This window comes from Zosterops lateralis (assembly GCF_965231275.1).
Source record: "Zosterops lateralis genome assembly, chromosome: 15".
NCBI lineage: Eukaryota > Metazoa > Chordata > Aves > Passeriformes > Zosteropidae > Zosterops > Zosterops lateralis.
Genome location: NC_139775.1, coordinates 6,735,291 through 6,757,987, shown reverse-complemented (window position 1 = coordinate 6,757,987; position 22,697 = coordinate 6,735,291). Strand labels below are relative to the sequence as shown.

The 22,697-nt window shown below is 57.6% G+C and overlaps 1 protein-coding gene across 1 annotated transcript in view; it reads right to left on the bottom strand.

The window, feature by feature from the left end:
• GRID2IP (Grid2 interacting protein) overlaps window positions 1-19,818 on the bottom strand; it is a 34,515-nt gene extending 14,697 nt beyond the window's left edge. The window contains exons 1-7 of the mRNA XM_083872936.1: window positions 19,038-19,818; window positions 16,193-16,347; window positions 6,374-6,625; window positions 4,757-4,842; window positions 4,302-4,371; window positions 2,962-3,056; window positions 1,050-1,233 (exon numbers count right to left, since the gene is read on the bottom strand). Coding sequence (XP_083729062.1) covers window positions 1,050-1,233; window positions 2,962-3,056; window positions 4,302-4,371; window positions 4,757-4,842; window positions 6,374-6,625; window positions 16,193-16,347; window positions 19,038-19,649 — 1,454 coding nt within the window. The 5' untranslated portion in view covers window positions 19,650-19,818. The remainder of the gene's footprint in view (window positions 1-1,049; window positions 1,234-2,961; window positions 3,057-4,301; window positions 4,372-4,756; window positions 4,843-6,373; window positions 6,626-16,192; window positions 16,348-19,037) is intronic.
• Window positions 19,819-22,697: the final 2,879 nt, after the last annotated feature.

Below are 22,697 nucleotides of genomic sequence, written 5' to 3'. Positions count from 1 at the left end.
TTTCCAGCCTAATGGATTCCAGGATTTTATGCGCAAGAGGGGTGGGACAGCACCAGGAAGCAAAGAAAAGCCCTGGAAAGGCTTGAATTTTAGCCAGCTGCAGGTGAACAGGCTGAGGAAGAAATGCACCAGGGAGGGTGGCTGGGCTGGCAGCTCTGGGGACAAAGGCTCCATCTGATTTGGGGGGAAAAGGGCTGTTGGGAATAGCAGGACTGAGTACCCCATCCCATGAGGATAGAACAGCCTACAACAGGATGAAATTCTGCCCTGGCCCAGGTTGCTCAGAGAAGCTGTAGCTGCCCCTGGATCCCTGGGAATGTCCAAGGGAAGGTTGGACAGGGCTTGGAGCAGCAGGACAGTGGAAGGTGTCCCTGCCTACGGCAGAGGGTGGAACAAGATGTTCTTTAAGGTCTCTTCCAACCCAAATCATTCCATGATTCTGTGACAGCCTCTGATAAAACACTGCTGGAAGACCAAGCAAGGGCAGGAAACGAGGTCACTGATGAAATCTGGAGTGTGCCAGGGGATGTGGTTGGATCCCTGCACAGGACAGGGGGGATGTGCTCCATGGCAGGATGAGGGTTCTGCCAGCCACAGACATTCCCATGCAGCCACCAAGGAATGCTGCAGCCAAGACTCTGGGAAGAGTGAGGAGACAAGGATGGAACATGGAGAGATTTACTGAAAGAGATGGAACAGGATCTGGGGCTGTCAGGGACAGCCAGGCAGCAAAACAGCCTGAACTGGGGGATAAGCGATAAGAGGTGACCAAATTAACCTAAAGGAACCAAAACCTAAAGGATCTAACTAAACTAAAGGATCTAAACTAAAGTCCCTGTCCCCAGGCAGGACACCTGGACTGAGATGAGCTTGTGCACAAGGTGGGGAACCTGGAGAGCAGAGGGACAGCCGAGCTGGTGTGACAGCAGAGCTGTGTGACAGCAGAGCTCTGTGACAGCCTCCCAGCCCAGCTCTACTCTGCCTGACACAGACCTCAGCAGGGCAGGGCTGCAGGCCAGGCGCCAGGGGGAGGGTGGGGCTGGAGTTACCGATGTTGGAAGAAGCCCTCCAGCGCCTTGCAGACGGTGAAACGCTCGGGTGGGGTCAGCAGGTGCTCCAGCTGCTGCGTGAACGTCCTTCCTTGGATCTTGATGCTAGAGGGGAGAATCTCTGCAACCCACTGCAGGGAGGTGAGGGCCGAGGAGCTGCTCGGGGACTCAGCAGAGTCAGAGTCTGCAAAAAAAATATTCCACCTTTCCTTGGTTTCTTTGGAGGGTAGTGGAGCAGTTTGAGTGCCACTGGCTGTGGGCTTTGAAGTGGGTGATGTTGGATGGGGTTTGGACCAACCTGGTCTAGTGGAAAGTATCCCTGCCCAAGGCAGAGGGGTGAAGTGAGATCATCTCTAAGGTGCCTTGCAACCCAAACCATCTCAGGCTACTGTGGTGTCGCCCTAAGTTTTCTTGCCTTGTGAGTGTTTGCAATTTTGTAGTAGAGATTCTCACACAGCTTCATATAAACTATGTATATATTTAGAATTATCTACTTTGATTACATATTTCTCCTCTGGGAGGAGAAATATGATTGATGGTGATGTTCACCTACGAGGTCGGAGAGGTGGCAACCTGTGTAGCCAATCTTTTGCCTTCTGTAAAAAATGTATATAAATGGAGTCAGAAAAATTAAAATAGAACTTTCCTGCCTGACCTTCTTCTGTCTGCCTTGTCCTTTGTGTGTCCGATAGTGTGACACTGTGGCTCTGTGGAGGATGGAGCTGCTGGGGATGCTTTGAGTGCCCCTACAAACAAGTTGGGGCTTCTAACATGGGGCTGGGAGGAGCCCACTGCTGCTCCAGAGGGAAGAGACAGTCCCTGACAGCCAGGTCTGTGCACTATGGAGCAGCAGCCCAAAAACACAGGGACTCTCCAGCCTCCTCAGGGCTTGGGAAGCTCTGCTGGAATCGGACAATTCCAGAAGAGATTGACAGAGCCATTCGAGGTTCACTCACAGGATCATGCACAGGGGATCTTTGGTCCCCAGTAGATGCATGGGACTGGTGGGTTCCTCGCCTTCCCAAGGCATCTTTTGAACCTGAAGAATTGGACATCCTTGGTTCTGTGAGCATAACTTTTTGTGCCAAATTTAATTATACAGGGAAAGATCAATCTTTGGTCAAGGATGTTTGTCCTAATCACTCTACATACAAAAACCAGACTAATTGGTGTAATCATACCTCTTTAGTCCAATCTGCATTTAATGATATCCCCTTTCAGTTAGCACAGGGAGTGTTTTCCATTTGTGGAGACAGAGCCTGGCCTGCTGTTCCAGTACACATCATAGGTGGGCCACGTAGCTTGGCAAAGCTCACTCCACTAACACCCAGTGCAAAAATGAGACATAGAGGAAAAACAGATCCATCAATATGGTCCAAACTGCAAAGATGATTTCCAACCACAGAGTTTTGGAAAAAGGTTTCCAGCATCTCTCTTTCCACCACAGCTCAATTCAGCAGCAGCACTAAAACCACTGGATCGGCTGTGGAGGGCGCTGTGCCCGGGGCGTCCTGCCCTCCACAGGCACCCCTAGACAGCCTCAGCTCTCCTCCTCATCAGCAGCATCAATTATTGATCCCTGCAGCAGGATAAGAACCCTGCAGAGCACAGCCCAGCCCCCGGGGTTGGATTACTGCGGACACGGACACGGCACACACTGCACGGGAAGGACACTGCCAAGGGACACCGAGGACAGCCACACAGCAGGATGAGCCCTCCTGGAGAGCAGCCAAGCCTGAGATCCAGCCTGATCCCACAAAGCACAAGGGGCCCTGGGGAGAGGAGCATCCCCGCAGGCAGCGCGTTAAACCTGCTCAGCCTATGGAGGCGCTCAGCAATTCCCTCCTACAGCAGGAATTCGGGAGCTGGCGCAGGGTTCTTGCCCTCCAGACCCTCCTCCCTGCACTCTTACCGTTGGAGAAGTTGACGATGCCCTCTTCCACCACCAAGGTGGGCATGGCCCCGCTGCCCTGCAGCATCGACACCACCTTGTCGTGGGAGCAGTTCCTGCGTGCACAGCAGAGCCCGGTCAGAGCTGCTCCAGCCCCAGGAGAGCACTGAGGACGCGCCTTCATTTATCATATTCATAAATGAATGCCTTCATTGATCCTGGAAAAGCCTCCTCGTGCTGCTCAGAGCCAGAGGGGTTTGGGCCCCACTGTGATTCCCTGGATTCTCTCCATCCTTGCGTGGTTTTCCCTGTGCTGTGCAGGGAGGAGCCTCCTGAGGGACAGCCTGGATCCTGTCCCATGAGTGGGCTCCCCTCTCTGCCTGCACCAAGGAATAACCACGGGAGTGCCTGCGGGCACCCTGAGGAGTGTCATGGCCCAGGAAGGCAGAGTTAAGCTACACCCAGACCCAGAAAATGCTTTTTTCCCTTAAGTGACACAGCGCTGCAGGTCTGTCCTTGCCTGTCCTAATTCTGCATGAAAAGAAAATGCAAGGTGAACATAAAGCATAATTTTGTAGGTGAAAAAAATCTTGGGATGCCCTTGGAGAAGGGTATGGGCCAGGCTGGGACAATGCCTGCCAAAAACATGGCTCAGAGGACAATCCTCAAGCCAGTCTCTATTTTCTGGCTGTGCTGCATCAGCCAACAGTTCGCTGGATCAGCTGAAACGTGAGAACCTGAGTCCTGACAGAAGCAGCATCAGTTTAACCTTTAAATATTCATCACTCTCTCTTGTCCTGCAGCCTCCTATAACCCTTTGCTCTTGGTTTTTATGCAGAAAGACACACCCGAGGACACGGGGCTGCTGCCCTGCGCTGGTGAGGGGCACAGGTCCCTCTGGTCCCATTGCTTTGGTGCACAAACAATACACAGAATTAACTTCTGGGTACAACTGGGATTCCCACGTGGCTTTAAGCTCATGATCCCGTGGGAGTGATTCATGGGCTGGATGGGGTTCTGCTGCTTTCCAAAGCAGAATCTCAGGTGTTTAACACAGATTAACTCAGAGTGGCTGAAACTGGGGTCTGGGGGCAGGCTGCAGTCAGAACCCAGGTTATATAAACTGTCCTGCACAGAGAACTCAGAGGAGGAGCAGGAATGGAGCAAAATGCTCCTCTTGGAGCCAGATTTTGTACAGGAGCCCTAGAGAAGCTGTCCCCAGCTGTCCCCACAGGGCAAACCCCTGTGCACGGCAGTACGTGGGGACTAGGGCCAGCAGTTCCTGTTTCCCTTGCCCAAGAGTGACCACAGAGTGTGCTCAGACTCTGCCCCCAGCCCTGGGAGCCCTCCCCAGCTCCTACCTCATGTCCAGGCCGTTGAGGAACAGGATCCTGTCTCCAGCTTTGAGGGCAGCCTTCTCCGCCGGGCTCCCTAAAGGCACATGGACAAAGGGGCTTCAGCTGCAGCACCCCTGGCTGGGATGGGGGCCCAGGGACGCCCCAGGCAGGGCACCCCCTGCACCTGGGTCATCTGAGTGGGCTGGGACTGTTCACCCAGCTGGGTGCAGCACCCAGTCTGCACTGGGAACACTGGTGTCATGTCAGGATTGTCATTGAACACATTTCCCACTTCTCAAAACAAGGACTGGCTAAAGCCAATCTAAATTGTACCAAAGATGATATTATTCCACTGGAAAAACTCCATCACCGAGCCTTGGAAAGGTCCCTTTTGCTCCTTTTTAGCAAACAGCACTTCACATTTCCAGTTCAGACCAGAGATCAGTCGGTAAGTGATCCCCTGAATCTCGTGTTCTTACCTGGCAGGACAGACTCGATCCACACTGGGGCATGGCCACGGAGTGTGAAGCCAAAGCTCCTGTTGCCTTTATAAACTCGTACAGTTCTGTGGGTGAGAATGACAAACAGGATGTCAGAGTACAAGAGCCAGCCCTTTTCTCCTTCCCCAGCCCCTCCATGACCCTGTCAGCCCAGGTTCTCCTGAGTGCTCAAGTCCCCAACGCTCCCGATGTCCCCACAAGGTCATCTTTGATACCAAAGTGTCTTTCAAATATGGGATAAATATATAGATTTAAACAATATATGTATAAAAGCTAAAAATCATCTGGTTCCAACTGCCCATGGCAAGGAGTTGGAATTGGATGATCTTCAAGGGCTCTTCCAACCTAAACCAGTCTGTGATTCTTTATTACAGAGAATTAGAGAGACAATGTGGTTCAGGGAGCAAAGGTCTCGTAGGCTGATGAGAGAGGAATTAAATTCCTCTAGGAAATTTTGGAAGGAGCATTAGGAAATCTCCCTGCTGGGAGGCTGATTGGAGCTGGGAGTTGTTCCCATGGGGAGCTGGGGGAAGGCAGAATTACTGACATCGTTTCCAACCAGCAGGATCCTGTGCTGGCAGGGAGGGAGACTGTGCTGGGAGTGGATTTTGGACAGGTCACAGGGCAGATCATGGTGGCAGGAAGGTGGGCTGGAGCTGGACACCCTGGATTCTCCAGCCCCAGGGCAGGACCCACGGGCAGCAGGCGGAGCTCTCCGGGGCTGCTGCGGTCTGGCCATCTGGGCACGGGAAGTGGGTTAATCCCTGTGCTCCGGGGATTGTCTGTCCTTCCTCCCACAGCCTCACACCCAGACACCTGCTGGGCCACGCCAGGGCAGACACGGGCTCGGAGAACCAGGGAGTCTTCGGATTGGAAAAGACTTTTAAGATTATGAACCCAGCAGCACCTCTGTGTTCAGCCCTGCCCCGTGTCCTCGAGTGCCATGTTCACCATTTCCTCTGCACTTCCCGGAATGGGGACTGCCCCACTGCCCCAGGCAGCCTGTGACAATGCTTGACAACCCTTGCTGTGAAGGAATTTCCCCTGATATCCAAACTAAACCTCCCCTGATGCAACTCGAGGCCATTTCCTCTCATCCTGTCACTCGCTACTTGGGAAAAGAGGCCAACCCCAGCCTGGCTCCAGGCTCCTTTCGGTCTGCTCTGTGCTCCAGGACCCCAAATCCTGCTGGCACCTCTGGACACCCCGAATCCTGCTGGCACAACCAGGAATCCTGAATCCTCCTGGCACATCTGGGTACCCCGAATCCTGCTGGCACAACCAGGAATCCTGAATCCTCCTGGCACATCTGGGTACCCCGAATCCTGCTGGCACAGCCTGCATCCCACACAGCAAGGAGTAGATCTCCCCTCTCAGCCTGCACGTCCCACCTCAGCTCCTCACTCAGCTCGTCCCAGCCAGCCCTGCAGAGCTGAGGGGACACAGAGGGTGCCCCGGAGCTGGGACAAGGGGCACAAAACTGCCCAGCCTTCCAGACAGAGAAGTCTCTGTTCATCCCGATCCCTGGAGAGTTTCACGCCGAATGCCCCTCCCGCATTCCCCCCACACAAACCCGGGCCCCAGGAGAGCTGTTACCTGCGGGCAGCCCCCGAGGCCACATTGCTGGTGATGAGCGAGGTGGTTTTGCGCAGGCTCTTGCTGAGCTCCTCGTGGCTGCGGGGCACGGAGCTGGCGCGGGTGGACACGAGCAGCCGCTCCTGGTGGTCCTCGCTGCGGCTGCGGCGCAGGCGGTTGCTGTGCTCGCTCTTGGAGCGGCAGAGTTTGCTGATGAGGCTCTGCGACACCACCTCGTCAAAGCGCTGCCGGTGCTTCTTGGGGATGAAAATCCTGCGGGGAACGAAGCAAGGGAGGAGAGTGAGGAGCGGGGCCAAGGCAGCTGCGGCACAGAGCTGCGGATCCGGGCGTCCTCGGAAGGGAAAGAGCAGAACTCCTCGTGTGCACTGGGACTCGGTCCTCACAGAGCTGTGAATGCCCGGGCTGGGGACACCCGGGGTGCTGGGGACACCAGGGGGTGTTGGGGACACCAGGAATGCTGGGGACACCCGGGGTGCTGGGGACACCAGGGGGTGTTGGGGACACCAGGAATGCTGGGGACACCAGGGACGCCGGGGACATCAGGGGGTGTTGGGGACATCCAGAGTGCTGGGAACACGAGGGGTGCTGGGGACACCGGGAATGCTGGGGACACCAAGGGTACTGGGGACATCCGGGGGTGCAGGGGACATCAGGGGGTGTTGGAGACACCAGTCAAATGCTGGGGACACCCGGGGATGCTGGGGACACCAGCTGGGACACCAGGGAACACCAGCTGCATCTCTGCCCCCATCCCATGCAGACCTCCATCGGAGCAATGGTGTCGGACCCCTCCTCCAGACTTGTTTGTTCCCCAGCACGTTCTGGGACCCCCCAAAAGGTCTGTCCCTATCTCCTGCCCCAGACTCTGCTCTCGGCTCCAGCCTTGAATATTCCCACATTCCAGCTCCCTCCAGTGCCAGGCAGGAGCCTCATGCCCCTTGGGAGATGATGGTGCTGCAGGGACGGGCACGGTGACACCACAGGCAAGGGGACACCCCTGGAAACTCGCTCTGTGTCGAGTCACCTCCCCTCTGCCCGGTAGGAGCAGCCAAGTGGCCTTTGTGCCCCTGCAAGGAGCCCCAGGACACTCAGAGGATGCACAGGGGGTGCACGGCAGGATCCCAGGAGGGAGGGAGGAGGCACCGCTCCCACCTGGGCCGAGGTGAGCTCCATAACTGGGAGACACTTCATCTTCTCCTTTTCATCTCTTCTGGTCACAGCAGCCAGACCCCGACACCTGCTCACCTTCCCCTACCCTCTGCTGGCACATTTCGGACCTTTCTGGAGGAGCTGTCATCGCAGGGTGTTTCTATAGCAACTCCTGCAGCTGCAGCCGCTCGTTACACAAAATAATCCCCTGAGTTTCGGCAGCTTCGTCAGCGCCCGGCACCTCGCGGGGTGTGAGAACACAGCCCGGGGTTAGCACAGCCCCGAGGGCTGTGAGCACAGCCCCTGTCCCACCGCAGCAGCAACTGGGCCAAACTGGTGCCAGAGGAGCCGGAGGAAGCTGCTACGAGGAGCAGCACCAGCGGGACACCAGGGGATCCCACAGGGCTCCCTCGGGCAACTTCACCGAGGGAACACAAAAAACCTGGGTGGAGACAGAGGAGGGGAGGCTTCAAATCCCAAATCTACCGGGACCAAGACATCTCTGTTTACCCCAGCCAAAGGCAGAAGTCAAAACCAGAGCTAGTGCAGGAGAAGACAAAGCACAAGGCACCCGGGGCTGGCAGATGCTCACTCTGAGCATTTGGTGACAAAATAGGTAACGAATTGATGCAATTCACAGGTGATTTGTGATTAAACAGCAACTAGAAAAGAGTGACATTGTGCTAATAAATCATTCACCCTGTGGGACAGGGGAGGATGTGGATCCCCCAGGCCTCTGCCCTGGGCTGGGCACCCACCAGGGAGAAGTGCAGGTTCCTCACAGGCACAATGAGCACAATCCCATTTAATTGGCCAAATTAAGTCGACCCCGCTCATTCCAGCAGAGCTGTCCCACTTTGCACGAGTCTGTGCTTCACCACTGGGCTGAGGAGCTCAGCTCCAGACTGGCCCAGGACCTGGCAGGGGCAGTGCTCCGGGACTGGCTCAGTGCTACAGAGAATCCCACCAAGGCAGGAAAAACAGTTTCCGTGGCTGTTCCTGCAGTGTCCTGCCATCCCATGGGATAACCTGGCTCTGTCCATTGGCGTGGCACCAAGGAGCAGCACCCAGCTGAGGTTTCCTCTCCCAGCAAATCCCACCGGGATTCACGGATGTGCCCCCCCCTGTTTGTGGAGGTCAAGCAGGGGCAGGGTTGTACAGTGCTGGCCTCGTGCCTTCAGCTTCCTCCTCCTCCTCCTCAGGTCAGCCCTAGCTCTGTTTGCTGGTGGAGAGGGGATGGGAAAGGCACCCCCATCCCTGAGCCCTGTGCGTGCTCCCATGGCCAGCGCTGCCGAGCCCCAGGGCACCAGCCTTCCTCTGCAGCAGCCTCTGCACTCATCTGGGAGAACTCAGTCTGCTCCAACACACGGATGTCAATTCAGGGCATTTTCCAGGCTGGGAAAGGTCCCAGATGCTCCAGGCTGCTTTACCTTCACCCCATCCCCAAAGCAGCCCAGCAGGATGGTGGCAGTGCCATTGTGCTTGTCCCCTGCCCTCGGCTCCTGCTCGGGGCTCCCTCTGGCGTGTTGGGCGCCCCTCAGCCTGTGCCACACTCCCACTGCACAGCTCCCAGGTGGGTCACTGCCTGCCCAGCTCTGCACCGACAGTCCCATTCCTACAGCTCACTCCCCCATTTCCCAGTGCTCTGGACAGCCCCTGTCCCACATACACATGTCCTGTGAGGGGCACCGAGCTGCCCAGGACTGTCCCACCCAGGACGCCGAAGCTGAGACTCGGAGGGACAGCACTTGTCCCCCTGGGAGGGCAGCAGAGGTGGCTCCAGCCTGGCCGGGGCGGGTGAAGCTGCCACAAGTTCACTCAGCCAGGGGAGCGAGGGGACAGCGGGCCTGGCTCCATCACACCCCCAGCCCCCCGCCCTCATCCCCCCGGGCTGGCCTGGACACAAACCAGCCCCAGACGGGCTCTTCCCACCGCTCCCCACCCCAGCTCCCCATCCGAGCTCCCCCGAGCTCCCCCAGCAGCCGGTGCCGGGGGCAGTGCCGGTGCGGTGCGGTGCCACGGCTGGCCCGGGGACACGGCAGGGTCCCCACAGCCCCCAGAGGCGGCAGAGCCATCCCAGGGACGCCCGTGGGACACGAGGCATCCCCACGAACGGGCCCCGCGGGGGCGGCGGGGCAGGGACACGTACCGAAAATGCCGGGAGAAACTCCGGTCCTTTCCCATTTGTCAGGGTGCGGCGGGAACAAAAGGGAGACGCTTCAGATGCTCATGCAGCTGAGGCTCAGGCTCGGCTCACGCCCACGACGCGGCCGCTCCGACAGCCCGAGCGCGGCAGCCGGAGCCGCCCCGCCGGCGGCAGCCCCGCCGTGCCCGGGGAGCGCGGCCGGGAGAGCCGGGGCCGGCACCTCCGCCTGCCTCAGCCCCTGGGCCCGGCCTCCGCCACGCTGCCAGCCCCAGGGGCGGCTTCAGCATCGGCCGGGAGTCTCTGCTGGCGTCTGCCGGGCTCCGGAGCCGGCTCTGCCCTCGCTGCCCGGCTCTGCCCCGGCTGGCAGCCACCAACCCTCCCTCTGCCCCTACAAAACTGCAGGCGCTGTGATTTCCAGCTGGAACAATCTCGTAACAGAAAGGAGGGCACGGCTCGGCGCCGAACTCCGGGGGGATGGCTCCCTGGTGCTAATTAGTTGACTTCTAAAGTGCTTGTGTTTAAATTACGTGCTGCAGTAAGGGGTGAGAAAGCTTAAAGGCAAACGGCAGCCGGGGTGAGGGTTTGGGGCGGGGAAGGTGGAGCTGCCGGGCTCAGGATCAGGACCAGAGTCATGGGCCCAAACCCCCGCACAGAGCATCCTTTACCCCCAGGGTAAAGCGCTTTTCAGTCGGAATAAAAGAGAAAACCCTTCTTTAATTTCAATAACGCCATCTTTAAGCACAGCACTGGTGTTTGATGAAGACGATGCGAAGCTCCCCAGACCTGCCAACATCACACACAGCCTCCAGGTAGCAGCAAAGGAGGGAGACATGGGAAACGTGTGGTTTAGCCCCAGAACAACCAGCAAAGACCTGACCTTGAGTCTGCCAGTTGTGCAGAAAAACACGTCCCAGCGTGGATTAAAACACTGAGCTACACTTGGATTATGTCTGAACTGTGCTGTGGAAACCCGTCCAGAAAAGCTCTGCTGGTCCAGCTAAATGCTAAATACTGGGGGAGAAAACTCCTGCAGGATTGACCCCCAGAACAGGAATTCTGCTTAGGAACCCCAAATTCTCAAAACTCATCTACCCGTGTGTGGGATGGGGGGTCACAGCCCCAGCAGCTCCCACAGCTCCAGAGCCTCCAGGAGTGGGACTCACTCCAGCCCAGCAGCAGCACAGGGCTGGGATCCCATCCCATCCTCCCTGTGCTGGGAGGCTCCACAGTCACTCATCTGGCTGCAGATGTTTCACAGATGGGACCATTGTCACCAGTTACCAGCAATGAAGGCGTTTTTCCACCCGGGAGTGCAGATAAACTGGGATGCAGTGGCTGAGTTCCGGGGCTGGGAGCCCTTCCCCGGCCACCCTGCTCATCCCCAGGGACAGCCCTAAACCCCCCGACAGCTTCTGGAGAGGGTCACCCCCTCCTGACACATCTCTGCTCCAGTAACGATTCACCAGAGCAGATCCACACCCCATGTCTGGCTGGGGCTCCCCCATCCCCATCAGCACCCCAGGGTGTCCTCAGCTGTCCCAAAGCCAGTGTCCCTGTTCCCAAACCACACTGTGCACCACAATCTGGTGACGTTGTCCTTGCCCTGGCAGGGACAGGCAGTCCCACAGCTCCGGGGACACGGAGACCTTCAAAGAATCCCCCAGAAAGGCTTTTCCTGCAGCTCCACTCTGCTTTCCCTGTTTTCTTTAAGACACTGGGAACCTCATCCTAAGTAAACACTTCCCAAAATAAAAGTTGTGACTCCGGCAGGGTGTAGGCAGGCCGGGCTGGTCCCATCTGCATCCCAGCCAGAGTTTGATTTGCCAAAGGAATTTAATCTTCTATCAAGAGATTTCGCACCGAAGCATTTTGGTTATGACCTATTTGAACTCCACCAATAAAAAAGGAACTCGCTCCCAATTGTCTCACTGGTGACACGTTTTGTTCCCTGCTGCCCTAATTCCTTTTTTTTTTTTTTTTTTTTTTTTTTTTTTTTTTTTTTTTTGGCAGTTGAGCATATGCTGGGCCATCAGATTAGAGTTGTTTTTTTTTTTTTTTAATGGAAGCAAACAAGAGCTGCTTTTCCTCCATTACCATCCTGTCATCCAGGTGGTTTTCCAGTGGGAATGCCAGGACTGTGGATGGGAGGACAGTATCCATGTCAGCATCAGGGACTCGGGGGATCTCTCGTGCTCCATCCACATCCAAAAGAGCTGGGAAGCTCCCCCAGCCTTGGAGCAGTGGGTCCGTGGAGGAGATTGAGAGGCAGGGAAGCATCACAATCCATAATATACAAATCCTAATGGCTGAAATGAAGTTTCTGATGCCGGGCTGGTCACAGATGGCTGGAGCAGTTTAATATGGGAACACGCCAGGCAGTTTTATTGCCATGAAAAACAAGCTGAGACAAATAGATTGTGTTGAGAGCGTTATTAACACGGGCTCGGTGGAATTTCTCCCGGAATAAGAGAGCCCCTGATGGATTTCACAGCGATTTCAGCCGTGTCAGGATCAGAGGTGGCTGCGGTGGGAGCTCAGCCCAGCCCAGCCCAGCCCAACTCCCCTTGGATTTTCCCCGGGAGCAACGGAGCAAAACCAAAGCAGTGAAGAACAAACTGCCCCAAAGTGTCCTTCCCGCAGCCCTGAGGCACAACACGACTCACAGGAGACCCAGGAGAGCATCTCACAGTCCAAACTGAGTTTTCCCCCAAGGATACAGCCAGGTGGGATCCCCCATCCCAATCCAGGTTAACAGGACAGTTGTTATTCCCAGCACTGCGGGGCGGAGGGGAGGAAGGGATCTGAATTTCCCCCCAATTCTACCGCAAACATGTTTTTAACCCATCGGTGCTGCCAGGGGCCGGTGCAGCCCCGGCACGGCACCACCAGGAAAACACACAGCGCAAAGGGACACGGTGCCCTGGGTGACACCGGGGAGGATCCCCCGTGTCCCGCCCGGCTCCGAGGGTCACTCCTGCCCGCAGAGCCCGGGGCTGGGCCGGGAGCGCTGCCGGCAGCCCCGCAGAGCACCCGCAGCTCTGCCCTGGTTTGAAACCAGCTCAGAAATCAGAGCAGCACCAAGAGCCGCGACCCCCTGAGCCCGCGAGCAGCCCAAATTAACCCATCCCCTCCCCAGCCCGAGCGGGGCACGGCCAGCCCTGGCGCGGGGAGCAGAGGGGACAAACCCCGCCGTGCCCCGGGCCAGACCCGCGCTCTGCTGTCGCAGGTGATGGAATAACCCAAATTTGAGTCTCCCCCTCCTGGCGGAGCCCGTGAGCGGAGCGGCTCCGAGGCAATACGGATGCTAAGAGTTAATTAACTTCCATCACACCTTGTTTTCGCGGCGCCGGGGGCTGCCACATTCCGGAATGAACCTGATTAAAACCCATTTCCCTCGCTCCCAGGAAAGGCGCGTTCGTTACTCACCCGAGACAGCTCATCTTTCCCCCCGGCAGGCGGATTTCAGCATCCTCGGGCAGAGCTACACCCGTGCACTTTGCCTACACACATCAGCCATATGGGCAGGGGATGGGAGCGGGGAGCACCCAGCACGTGCATTATCCCCGCTATTCACAACCAAGCAGATTGGAAAAAAAAAAAAAAAAAAAAAAAAAAAAAAGTCAGCAAATTAAAATCTGCGGGAGCTTAATTCTGGCCAAATGGGATGAAATCCATTTGAAATAAAAAGAAAAGGAAAAAAAAATATAATCTGATATTGGAAAAGGCCGGCTGGAGGACAGAGGAGAGGTGGCTGCAGCCCCGGTTGGGTCCGTGTGCTGACTCGGGGCTCTGGGGTTACGCTGAGCCGCTGCACTTTGCAGGGCGCCCGGGGAGAGCCCAGGGAGGGGACAGCAGGGGAGGGGACAGCACAGGACAGCCGGCAGCGGCAACGGCACAAAAATAAATACAGCTGGTGCAGAGGGAAGATCCAATCAGGCCAGCGCGAGGGTCAGTGGGAGACGGGGACGTTCCGGCGCCTGGCCCTGAGTGACAGGGGACACAGGACACACAGAGCCTGCCAGCATCGTGTGACCGTGCCAGGGCACAGCCACCTGCCCGGGGCAGCAAACAGCGGGGGGGACCCTTGTTGGCATCACCCCGACACCTCGGTCAGTCCTTGACCGATGGCACTGCCATCCCCAGGAGAATTGGCTCGTCCCAGCCCTCGGAGGGCTCCTCTGGGCTCCTCAGGACTGTGCAGGACTGTCCCTGTCTCAGGTGGAAACAGTCCCTGGAGGACTGGGCACAGCCTCACAGGGATTCCCAATGAGTGCTCCCAAGGTGCCAAGTCCTCCCTGGGGTGATCCCCAGGACACTCTCTGGGTCAGATCTGATGGGCTCCTCTGGCCACATCACTGCCCGGGGTGGCTGCCCTGTGCCCCAGGACAGCGTGGCAGCCACACCAGCACCCTTACACTGCACCCACCCCAGAGCCACTGCTGGGACTGCATGAACCCTCCCCACGGCCCTTCCCAGCCCCGGGGGCTGCTTCAGGGCACAGAGCCCAGACCCCTCCTCAGACTGAACCAGCTGGAATCACCTAAGGAATTCACAGCCCCCTGAACCCAGAGCTTCTGGGAGCTGCTCACTACCTTCAGTGAGAGAAAAGGCAGGGACAGCTCTTTCTTGGCAATAAAGACATCAGAGAGTCCCCAGGATCAGCTGGGATTGGGCACAGCAGCACACCTGGCACTGCCCCCAGCACCCACAGCTGGAAAACCTGCTCTCCAAGGCACCTTTTTTATTTATTTTCCTGACTTCATTTCATTAAGACTAGACAGTAAATCTTTTCCCTGAGCTAAATATTTCATTTCCATTAAAGCCAGATTAGCTGCCAGAGCCACGGCGCCCCTCGCCCCAGCCCTGGTGTTAACCTTTCACATGAGGGCAGGGGGCAATCAGGAGGTTTGACCCTGTTTTGGGGAGCCATAATGGGGTGCTGGCCCTGGCATCACAGGCTGGGCATGGGGCAAGCTCTGGATGGCAGTACCAGGTGCAGCCAAGCTTTCCTCACTGACACAGGGACTGCTGGGACAGGGACATCCTGAGGAGAACCTGCTGTGCCCCCCACAGAGGGGCTTGGATACGGAAGAAGATTTGGACACTTATTCAAATCCCCTCTGTGGGGGGATGTAATCCCATATAATTCCCCAGGGATGATGACAAAGGGGATATCTGAGGCATTTGAGGTATTTTCATGGCTCTTGCTGGGGGAAAGAATTTTCCTGAATTGTGTGTGTGTGTGTGGGGGGGGGGGGGGGTATTTTTTTATTTCATTTGGAGTGATGGTTCAGGCCTGGCTCGGTGCCATCCATCCCTGCCCCCAGCCCCAGCTGTTGGCAGGTTGGATCCCTCCAGAATGGTCCCAGTGGGGACAGGACAGGCTGGACATGGGCACCGGGACAAGTGACTGTGGGCAGCTGACAGTCCCCTGTGCACCCTGGCCCTGCAGGGGTCTGTGCCTGCTGTCCCCAGGTGTGGAGGGGCTGTGGAGGACCCACACACAGTCACAGCAGGGGGACACTGCACAGCCAGGGCCCCCAAATCACTCCTACCACCCTCCCCATGGCTGGGTCACAGCAGAGACCCTGCACAGGGATGTTGTTATGGAAACTGTAATATCTTGCAATTCCTCTGATTAGAGCAGGAATTGGAAAGCTGGGCCCAGAGCGAGGCCAGATGGAGACCTGATTCCCTAATGGCCATGGTCTCAGCCTGGCTGTAATCCCACCACGTGTGCCCGTACCAGCCCCAGCTCCAGCCCCAGCTCCGGCCACGCTGCCCAAGAGCAGCAAATCGGCTGCACTGACAGCACCCCTGTGCCTCAGGGGCTCCAGAGCCCCAGTGGAGCATTGCCAGGGCATCCTGGGATGAGTGACCATTCCCTGGAACCCCGGGCAGCCCATGGCCCCAGCAGAGACCCCCCCAGCCCCCCCCCACTGCCAGAGCTGCTGGCAGTGCTGGCCGAGCCCTCGCCTTCACCAGCTCTCACTCTGCAGAACTCAGATTATTTTCTGGCCAGGCTTTTGGAGAATCTCCAGTGGCTCTGCAGCTAACCTCCTCTCCCTTCCAAATCATGCCCAGGCATGGGAGCCTCATCCCCTGCTGCAGGCAGAGACAGTGGGGTCCAGGCCCCCCACACACCCTGGGCAGGAGGGCACATGGGTGATGGGCTAAGATGCCACCAAGCTTGGCTCAGCTTCCCTTGGAAAGCTGGTTGGCTTCTTCCCTGCAGGACCATCCCAACCCCTTCCCTTCCCTGCAGGACCATCCCAACCCCTTTCCTTCCCTGCAGGACCATCCCAACCCCTTTCCTTCCCTGCAGGATCCTCCCGACCCCTTCCCACAGGACTCTCCCAATCCCTTCCCTGTAGGATCTTCCCAACCCCTTTCCCTGCAAGACCATCCCAGCCCCTTCCCACGGGATCCTCCCAAGCCTTTCCTTGCAGGACCCTCCCAGCAAGGCAGGCACAGGCAGCCGTGGTTTGGTGGCCCCAGGGCAGGGTGGGGGCCGCTCGTCGTACCTGATGCTGTCGATCAGGGGCCGGTGGGACTCGTGGGTGAGCACCATGCACAGGGCGTGGGCCAGGCACTCCACCCTCCTCTCGGCCGCGTACTGCTTCAGCACGGTGAACAGCTTCTCCTTCAGCTCGGGCTGCTCCCCCAGGATGGCATCCACCTGCAGCATGGGGGCCAGCACAGGACACTGAGCAGGAGAGTGTGGAGCCGTGGGCAGGGGCACTGCCACACGGGGAATGTGTCCCACTCCCTGCTCGGCCTCGGTGGAGGGAACCATGCAGGGAGGAGAGGGACACTTCAGAAATCAGCCCATCACTCGGCACTGCTCTGTTCTCACACACGGCCTTGGAACTGCTGTTTCAAACATTCCACCAGAACAGTGACGAGACCCCAAACTCCCAGACTGCTGGCTCACACTCCCTGCAGGAGTGGCTCTGGGATGGGATCGCTCTGGAGTCTACCTGGCAGAAGATGCTGCAACGGGCTTTTGGAGCTATTTGAGCTTCCTGCTTTGAGGATCACTCCCTGATCCCTCTGGGCAGCTCCGCCCTGCCCTTAGCACCGGGAAGCAGCTGGGAATGGGGAAGCAGAACATGAAGGTGAGTGCCAGCCCTGGGAACAGCACTGACAGCTCCCAGCCACTGTCCCATCCTCTAGCTGGGACAGGCGGAATAATTAGCTAATTACCATCGAGACAATTACCCTGCATGGGACCCTCCTTATTCACCTCCTCCTTCACTGGGGTTGTCCCTTGTCCTGGGGCAGTGGGAGCTGGTTCCTCACCTGGGCCTCTCGTGTGGGAAGTAGGAACTCCCTGTGACCACCTCTCCACACCTGTGTGTGTTGGGTTTTCCTGGAAGGTGATGTTTTTGTGCTGCCAGCAGGTTTAACTGCAGGAAGGAGAAAGGAGCCCCTCACCCTTCCCTGGGGCACTGGGGGTGTGTGCAGGGCTCTGTGTCACCCCTGTGCTGGCACTGCCAGGGAGCCTGCAAGCATCACCTGCCTGGGGAAGGGGAAGAGCCATTTCTTCCAGATGTTGTCCCACTTGGTGGCTCCCCAGGGAGCTGGCAGGGGCACCAGGACCCCGGCAGAGCCCCCAGTGCTGCTGGCTCTGTGCAGGCACTGTGGGAGCTCCCAGCAGCAGCAGCACTTCAAGGTTACCAAATCTGGGGCAGCCACAGCAGCAGCGTCCCCTGGGCTGGCTCATGAGTACAGTCCCCAGGTCCAGCACAGACTGACAGACTGTGTGACATCCTGCTGGGATGGATCCCAGAAGGCTGCTGAGAAATTTCTGCCTGGGCTGGGATTGCAGGGCTTGGTGGGTGGGGATTGCAGGATCATTTTGGTTGGAAGAGAGACCTCCCAGATCCTTGAGATCAACCTGTGCCTTCTCATCCAGCCCAGAGCACTGAGTGCCACTTCCAGTCACTCCTTGGACAGGGATGGGGACTGCACCAACGTGGGGGTGCTGCCAGCCAGCCCAGCGTGTCCCTGAGCACACAGGGGACAAGAGAAGGCATTGCCCTGGAACTGAGGCTGTGAGCACCTCCCTGGTGATGCCCACAGGATGTCGGGACTCTGGCACAGCCCAGCTCCAGCCCTGCCCCAGTGCCACTGACATGGACACCACTGTCTGCCAGGCAGGCCAGTCAGCCTGGGGCTCTACCAAACGCAGGATGCTGGGAAAAGGTGACCCCACGGCAGTGCAGGTGTGAAATACAAACCACCAGCACCCTCCGACCTTCCAGCCTCGCTGGCAGTGGGTGGGCAGCAGCTCCTGGGTGCTCACAGCACCAACAGCACCGACCAGAGCTGGGAAAAGGAGGGGGTAAAACACCTCACTGGGTTTAGCATTTTCTACATCCTAGAGAAACTGAAGCCACTTCAAACATCCGCGCTGTGAATTCCCTCTGGACGGGCATCTGCCAGCTGAGCTGTGCTCCAGCAGCGCAAAGTGTGCTCTGCCTTCCTGCTCCTGCACAGGCTGCCTGGGGCTGTCCCGGTGCCTTTGTGAGTCTGGGGAAGTGCTGACGGGGGTGCTCACAACACCACAGCGAGCTCGCTCTCCTGTGATCATCCAGGAATCTTTTACTTGGCTTAATGTGACTTCAGAGACGGAGGCGGCGTGGAACAACCGCCCCTCCTCGTTAATCTCCTGTAATCAGCAGGTATCTGTTTCCCACGCCCATGAATCCAAACCTCAGTGGGTATTTGTGAATCTTTAATGGAGTAGCTGACTGAGGGGATTCGCCTGATACCCACAAATCTCTTTACGGATGTCTTGTTCCTTTATTAACTCGGGATCAAAAAAAGAAAGCCCTACCAGCCTGCTTATTTTCATAACAGCATTTTAAAATGCTACTTTGAAATGGAAATTAGAAATATTGAAAAAAAAAACAACTGTGATCAAATTTATAATTAGCACAAGGCGAGGTGTTTGGTAAAACACCCACTAGGAAGTTTTCAGGAGCACAATGAAGATGTAATTGCATTGATGTTTTCCCCTTTTGCAACAAAATAAGAACTCAAATGTCTGCGGGGTGACAGGCTCAGGCTTTGAAGGGACATCCAGGCACGCAGCAGAGCAGGATCTGCCCTGTGGGTTTCTCCACGCTCTTGTAGTGCCAGGGAATGAGAACTTGGGGCCATTCCCAGGGAATCTCTTTGCAGCACCCATCTGTTCTCCCAGGTAATTACCAGACCCATCTCTGGGGTGTTCATACCCCAAATCTGCCCACCAGCCCCACGGCCGAGCCGGGAGCATTCCCCATCCGTGTGCCAAGGCTGGAAGTGGGAATCCCCAACCCACCCGGCGCAGGGGGTGCCCCTCATCCCACACCCCGGCCTCACCTTCCTGCTGAATTCCTGCGCCTTCTGCCTCCTGTCCCGGCGGGCGGTGCCGGCTCTGGTGTCCCCGGCCGTGTCCCCGCGCTGTGGCCGCAGCAGCGCCAGGCGCAGGGCCCGCCCGCGGCACGATCCCACCAGCGCTGCCGCCGCCTCGGGCAGCGCCACCGGCGTCCCGTCCACCTCCAGCACGTAATCCCCCGGCTCCAGCCCGCAGGCCGCCGCGGGAGACTCGGGGCTCACGCTGGCCACTCGCGGGGGGCTCTCGCTGGCCAGCTCGAAGCCGAAGCATCCCCGGGGTCCGGGGGGGATGCTGGCGTGCTGCAGCCGGGACACCACGCCGATGCTCGGGGGGACGTTGCCGCAGCGCCGGGCCAGCCCCAGCAGCGCCTCCGAGCCCAGGGAGGACACGGGCTGTCCCTCGATCTCCAGCACTTCGTCCCCCGGGCGCAGGCCCGCCAGCGCAGCCCTGCTGCCCTCCTGCACCCACAGGATGTAGCACGGCCCGGAGCCGCTTATCCGGAACCCGAAGGACTCGGGCCAGCCCTGGTTGGTTGCCGGCATGGCTGAGACTGGAAAAGAAGGAGGGAGAGAGAGGAGTTGGGATGGCTTTTGCATCCTTAGGGGTCGTTCCTGTAGATGCCTGTGGAGCCCGGCAGGTGGGGGGTCACGGTGTGTGCTGTGTCCCCCTCCCTGTGGGAAGAAAGTCCCCAAGAGCCTGGATTTCCTCTAGATTTCCTTAAAATATCAGCTCTTACTATGTCTTAGGCTGCTGGCAGCGCCACTGAGGAGGCCACGTTGGCTGGGAAGGTTGGGGCTACACGTAGCCCTCGAATGTGACCTGGCACAGCCCTGCTCTCACCTGTGGCACACACCTACCCCCCTTCCCCAGGAGCCTCATTTAGGCATCTTCTTGTATTTATTTCTCCATCAAAATGATTAGTTCAGTTCCCCGACACGTTACATTAATGAACAAGGACTTAAACCAGCTTGATTTAGCCAATATTTTAACTCAACATTTTAACTGTTTGCAACTACAAAATTACTGTAAATTTGTTAGAATTTGCCAGATGCTCTCAGCACTCTGAGGATCATTTCTTTGTGCCCTCTCAGTGCTGTGTATGAGTTGTCCCGATGGCAGCATCCTGAAAAGGCAGGGGGATGGTTTCCAGCAGAACTTGCTTGTGGCTCACGTGAAGGGTTTGGACTGGCTCCATGGATGCTCAAGGAGACATCAGGCACATCAGGCCTGAACATCTGCAGGAGTTGTCTTTGCCCCAGGTAACCCCGGCCAGCTGATGTGCACAGTGCACTCAGGTGCCCTCTCCATGCTGTGCTGTCCCGATGACCTGGCTGTGGGCCCTTCCAACCCTCCCATTCCCTCATTCTGTGATGTGGAAGTGCCTGCACTGTCCTCTGACACTCACTAAAATAACTCAGTGTGGTTTTCCTCTGCATTTGATCCCAGCTGCCTGTGAAGAGGCTTTTTACCCCCGTGTTCATTCCATCTGTGACACCGAGCACACACTAACCACTTACAGAAATGAGACTCAATTTTACCCGGGCAAATTATCTTACAGAGACTGTGAGACTCAGAGGGGAAGAGCTGAGGGTGCAGCTCGGGGCAAGCCTGGCAGCAGCAGGACAAAACCCATCTGCAACCACACCCCACACAACTTCTGAGAGCTTCAGCAGGAGCCCAGTGAGCCCTGGGATGGTCCCAGCGCTGCTGCTCTGGGCTGTGCTCCAGGGGAAAGCCCTGAGACCGGCAGGGAGCCGCGCTCCCACCTCGCTGCCCCTTCCCTCGAGCACTTACAGAATTCCGCGGCCATCCGGGGGCTCTCACTGGCGGCAGGTTTGTCCCACCGAGGGCTCGAAGCTTTCTTGACTCTTCTCCATCACCCCTGGAAGCGTCTCCTATGTACCCACAGACCTCTTGGGAGCATCTTCCCGGCTCCCCCGTCCCCGCTGCCCCCCCGGGGCTGGGCCCGGCCCGGGGCGGGTGAAGCGGCTGCTGTGGCCCCGGGACGGAGCGGGCAGGGGGTGGCTGCCCCTTCCCGGCCTTCTTACGGGAGCCCCGCGCCCTTCCAGCTGCTCCAGCTCAGCGCCAGACACGCACTAAGGCCTCTCTGGCCTTTTCGTTTGCTAATTAACTTCATTTCCATGGCACAGAGGAGCGCACAGACTAATTGCCGTGCTCGTCCTGGCTGAGCCCGGTGCTGACCTGAGCCTGCAGATCTGGGGGGAATTAGGAGCTGGAAGGAGGGAAAACAGATTAGTGCCGGTGGAGGGAAATCCTTTACCCACACAGGGCAAATCCGAAGCGACAGCGCTGTGAGGAGCAGCAGAGACAGCTCCGGGGGGACCCGGGACAGAGGTGAATGACGCTCGGAGATTTGGGGAGTACAGCCTACACCTGGCTTGCCGCAGGGATCTGGGGGTCCAGGACTCTGGGGCTCACCGGGAAGAGCTGTCCCCAGCCGGGCCGGGGCTGTGTGGGGTCCTGGCAGCGGGGAGCAGCCGAGTGTTTGGCCACGGAGCCCCCCGCGCTGGCACCGACTGTCCCTTAAGCTGCTATTTCTGATTTTCTCCTCGGTTTCCTCGGCACTGAGGGATCCCAGGGCTTAGCTGGCTAAGAGGTTTTAGGGAATTACACGTCGTGCTGCGGCAGCGGCGGGAGGGGCGTCTGCATCTCTCCATGGAGCACCAGTGAGCCGGCCTCCCCCTGGGCCTGGCACGGGAGGGACGGGCTGGGGAAACTCCCCTGGGACACCTGGGACACCTGGGACAGGGCTGGGCACAGCCCCAGCCAGGAGAGCTGTGGGGACCTGCTCTGCACAGCCTGAGGACGAGCACCATGTGGTGAAGGGTCTTCCTCCTGCTCGAGACTTCTGCGGTCATGTCACTGCTTCAGGGGATTGAAACCCACTTCTTCCTCCTCTTCCTGCCCCTCCCGTCCTCTCTAGCTCCTTTCTGGCAGGTTCTCCTGCACAAATCTCCTCATGAGCAGCAATCCCAGGGCTTTGGGACATCTGTCCTCCCGTGCTGACACAGACACACACAGCTTCTACAAACTCATGCATCTGTTACTATTCTCTGCCCAGTCAAAACTGTAATTAATTCCTTGTTGTTGTTGTTGTGTTTTTGTTCAGCCAGCGAGGTAATTGCTTCTTTTCCCTCCTTTTTTAACTGGCTTGTGCACTTTAAACATTGGCAGTAAATTTTAATCCTTGAAAGAAGTGAATTCTGGGAATCCCAAGTGAATGGAGGTGGTTTCCATTAAAACCTTCTGCCAGACTTTGACCAGATGAGACTTTCTAAGTGATTTTCACAGCGCTTGGACTGAATGAGCTCCATCCCTCTGAGCCTCAGCCTCAGTGCAGGTATTTGCTGGCTGGTTGTCCTTGAACACAGCCCGTAAGGGCATCGAGAGTGGACGAGCTCCGGGGCAGGGCTGATCCCAGGTGTGGCTCTCACTGCAGCTCCTGTCCTGGCTGTGCCCAGGGACTGTGGCACACAGCCCCTGCCTGTCCCCCCACAAGTAAACCACCCTCAGCCCCTTCTGTGCCACCAGCCTTGCCAGGTGACATCCAGTGACCCCAGCCAAGCTATTTCTGTGCTGCAGAAATTCTGCTGTGTCAGTAGGATGGGGGGAAATGGATTTTT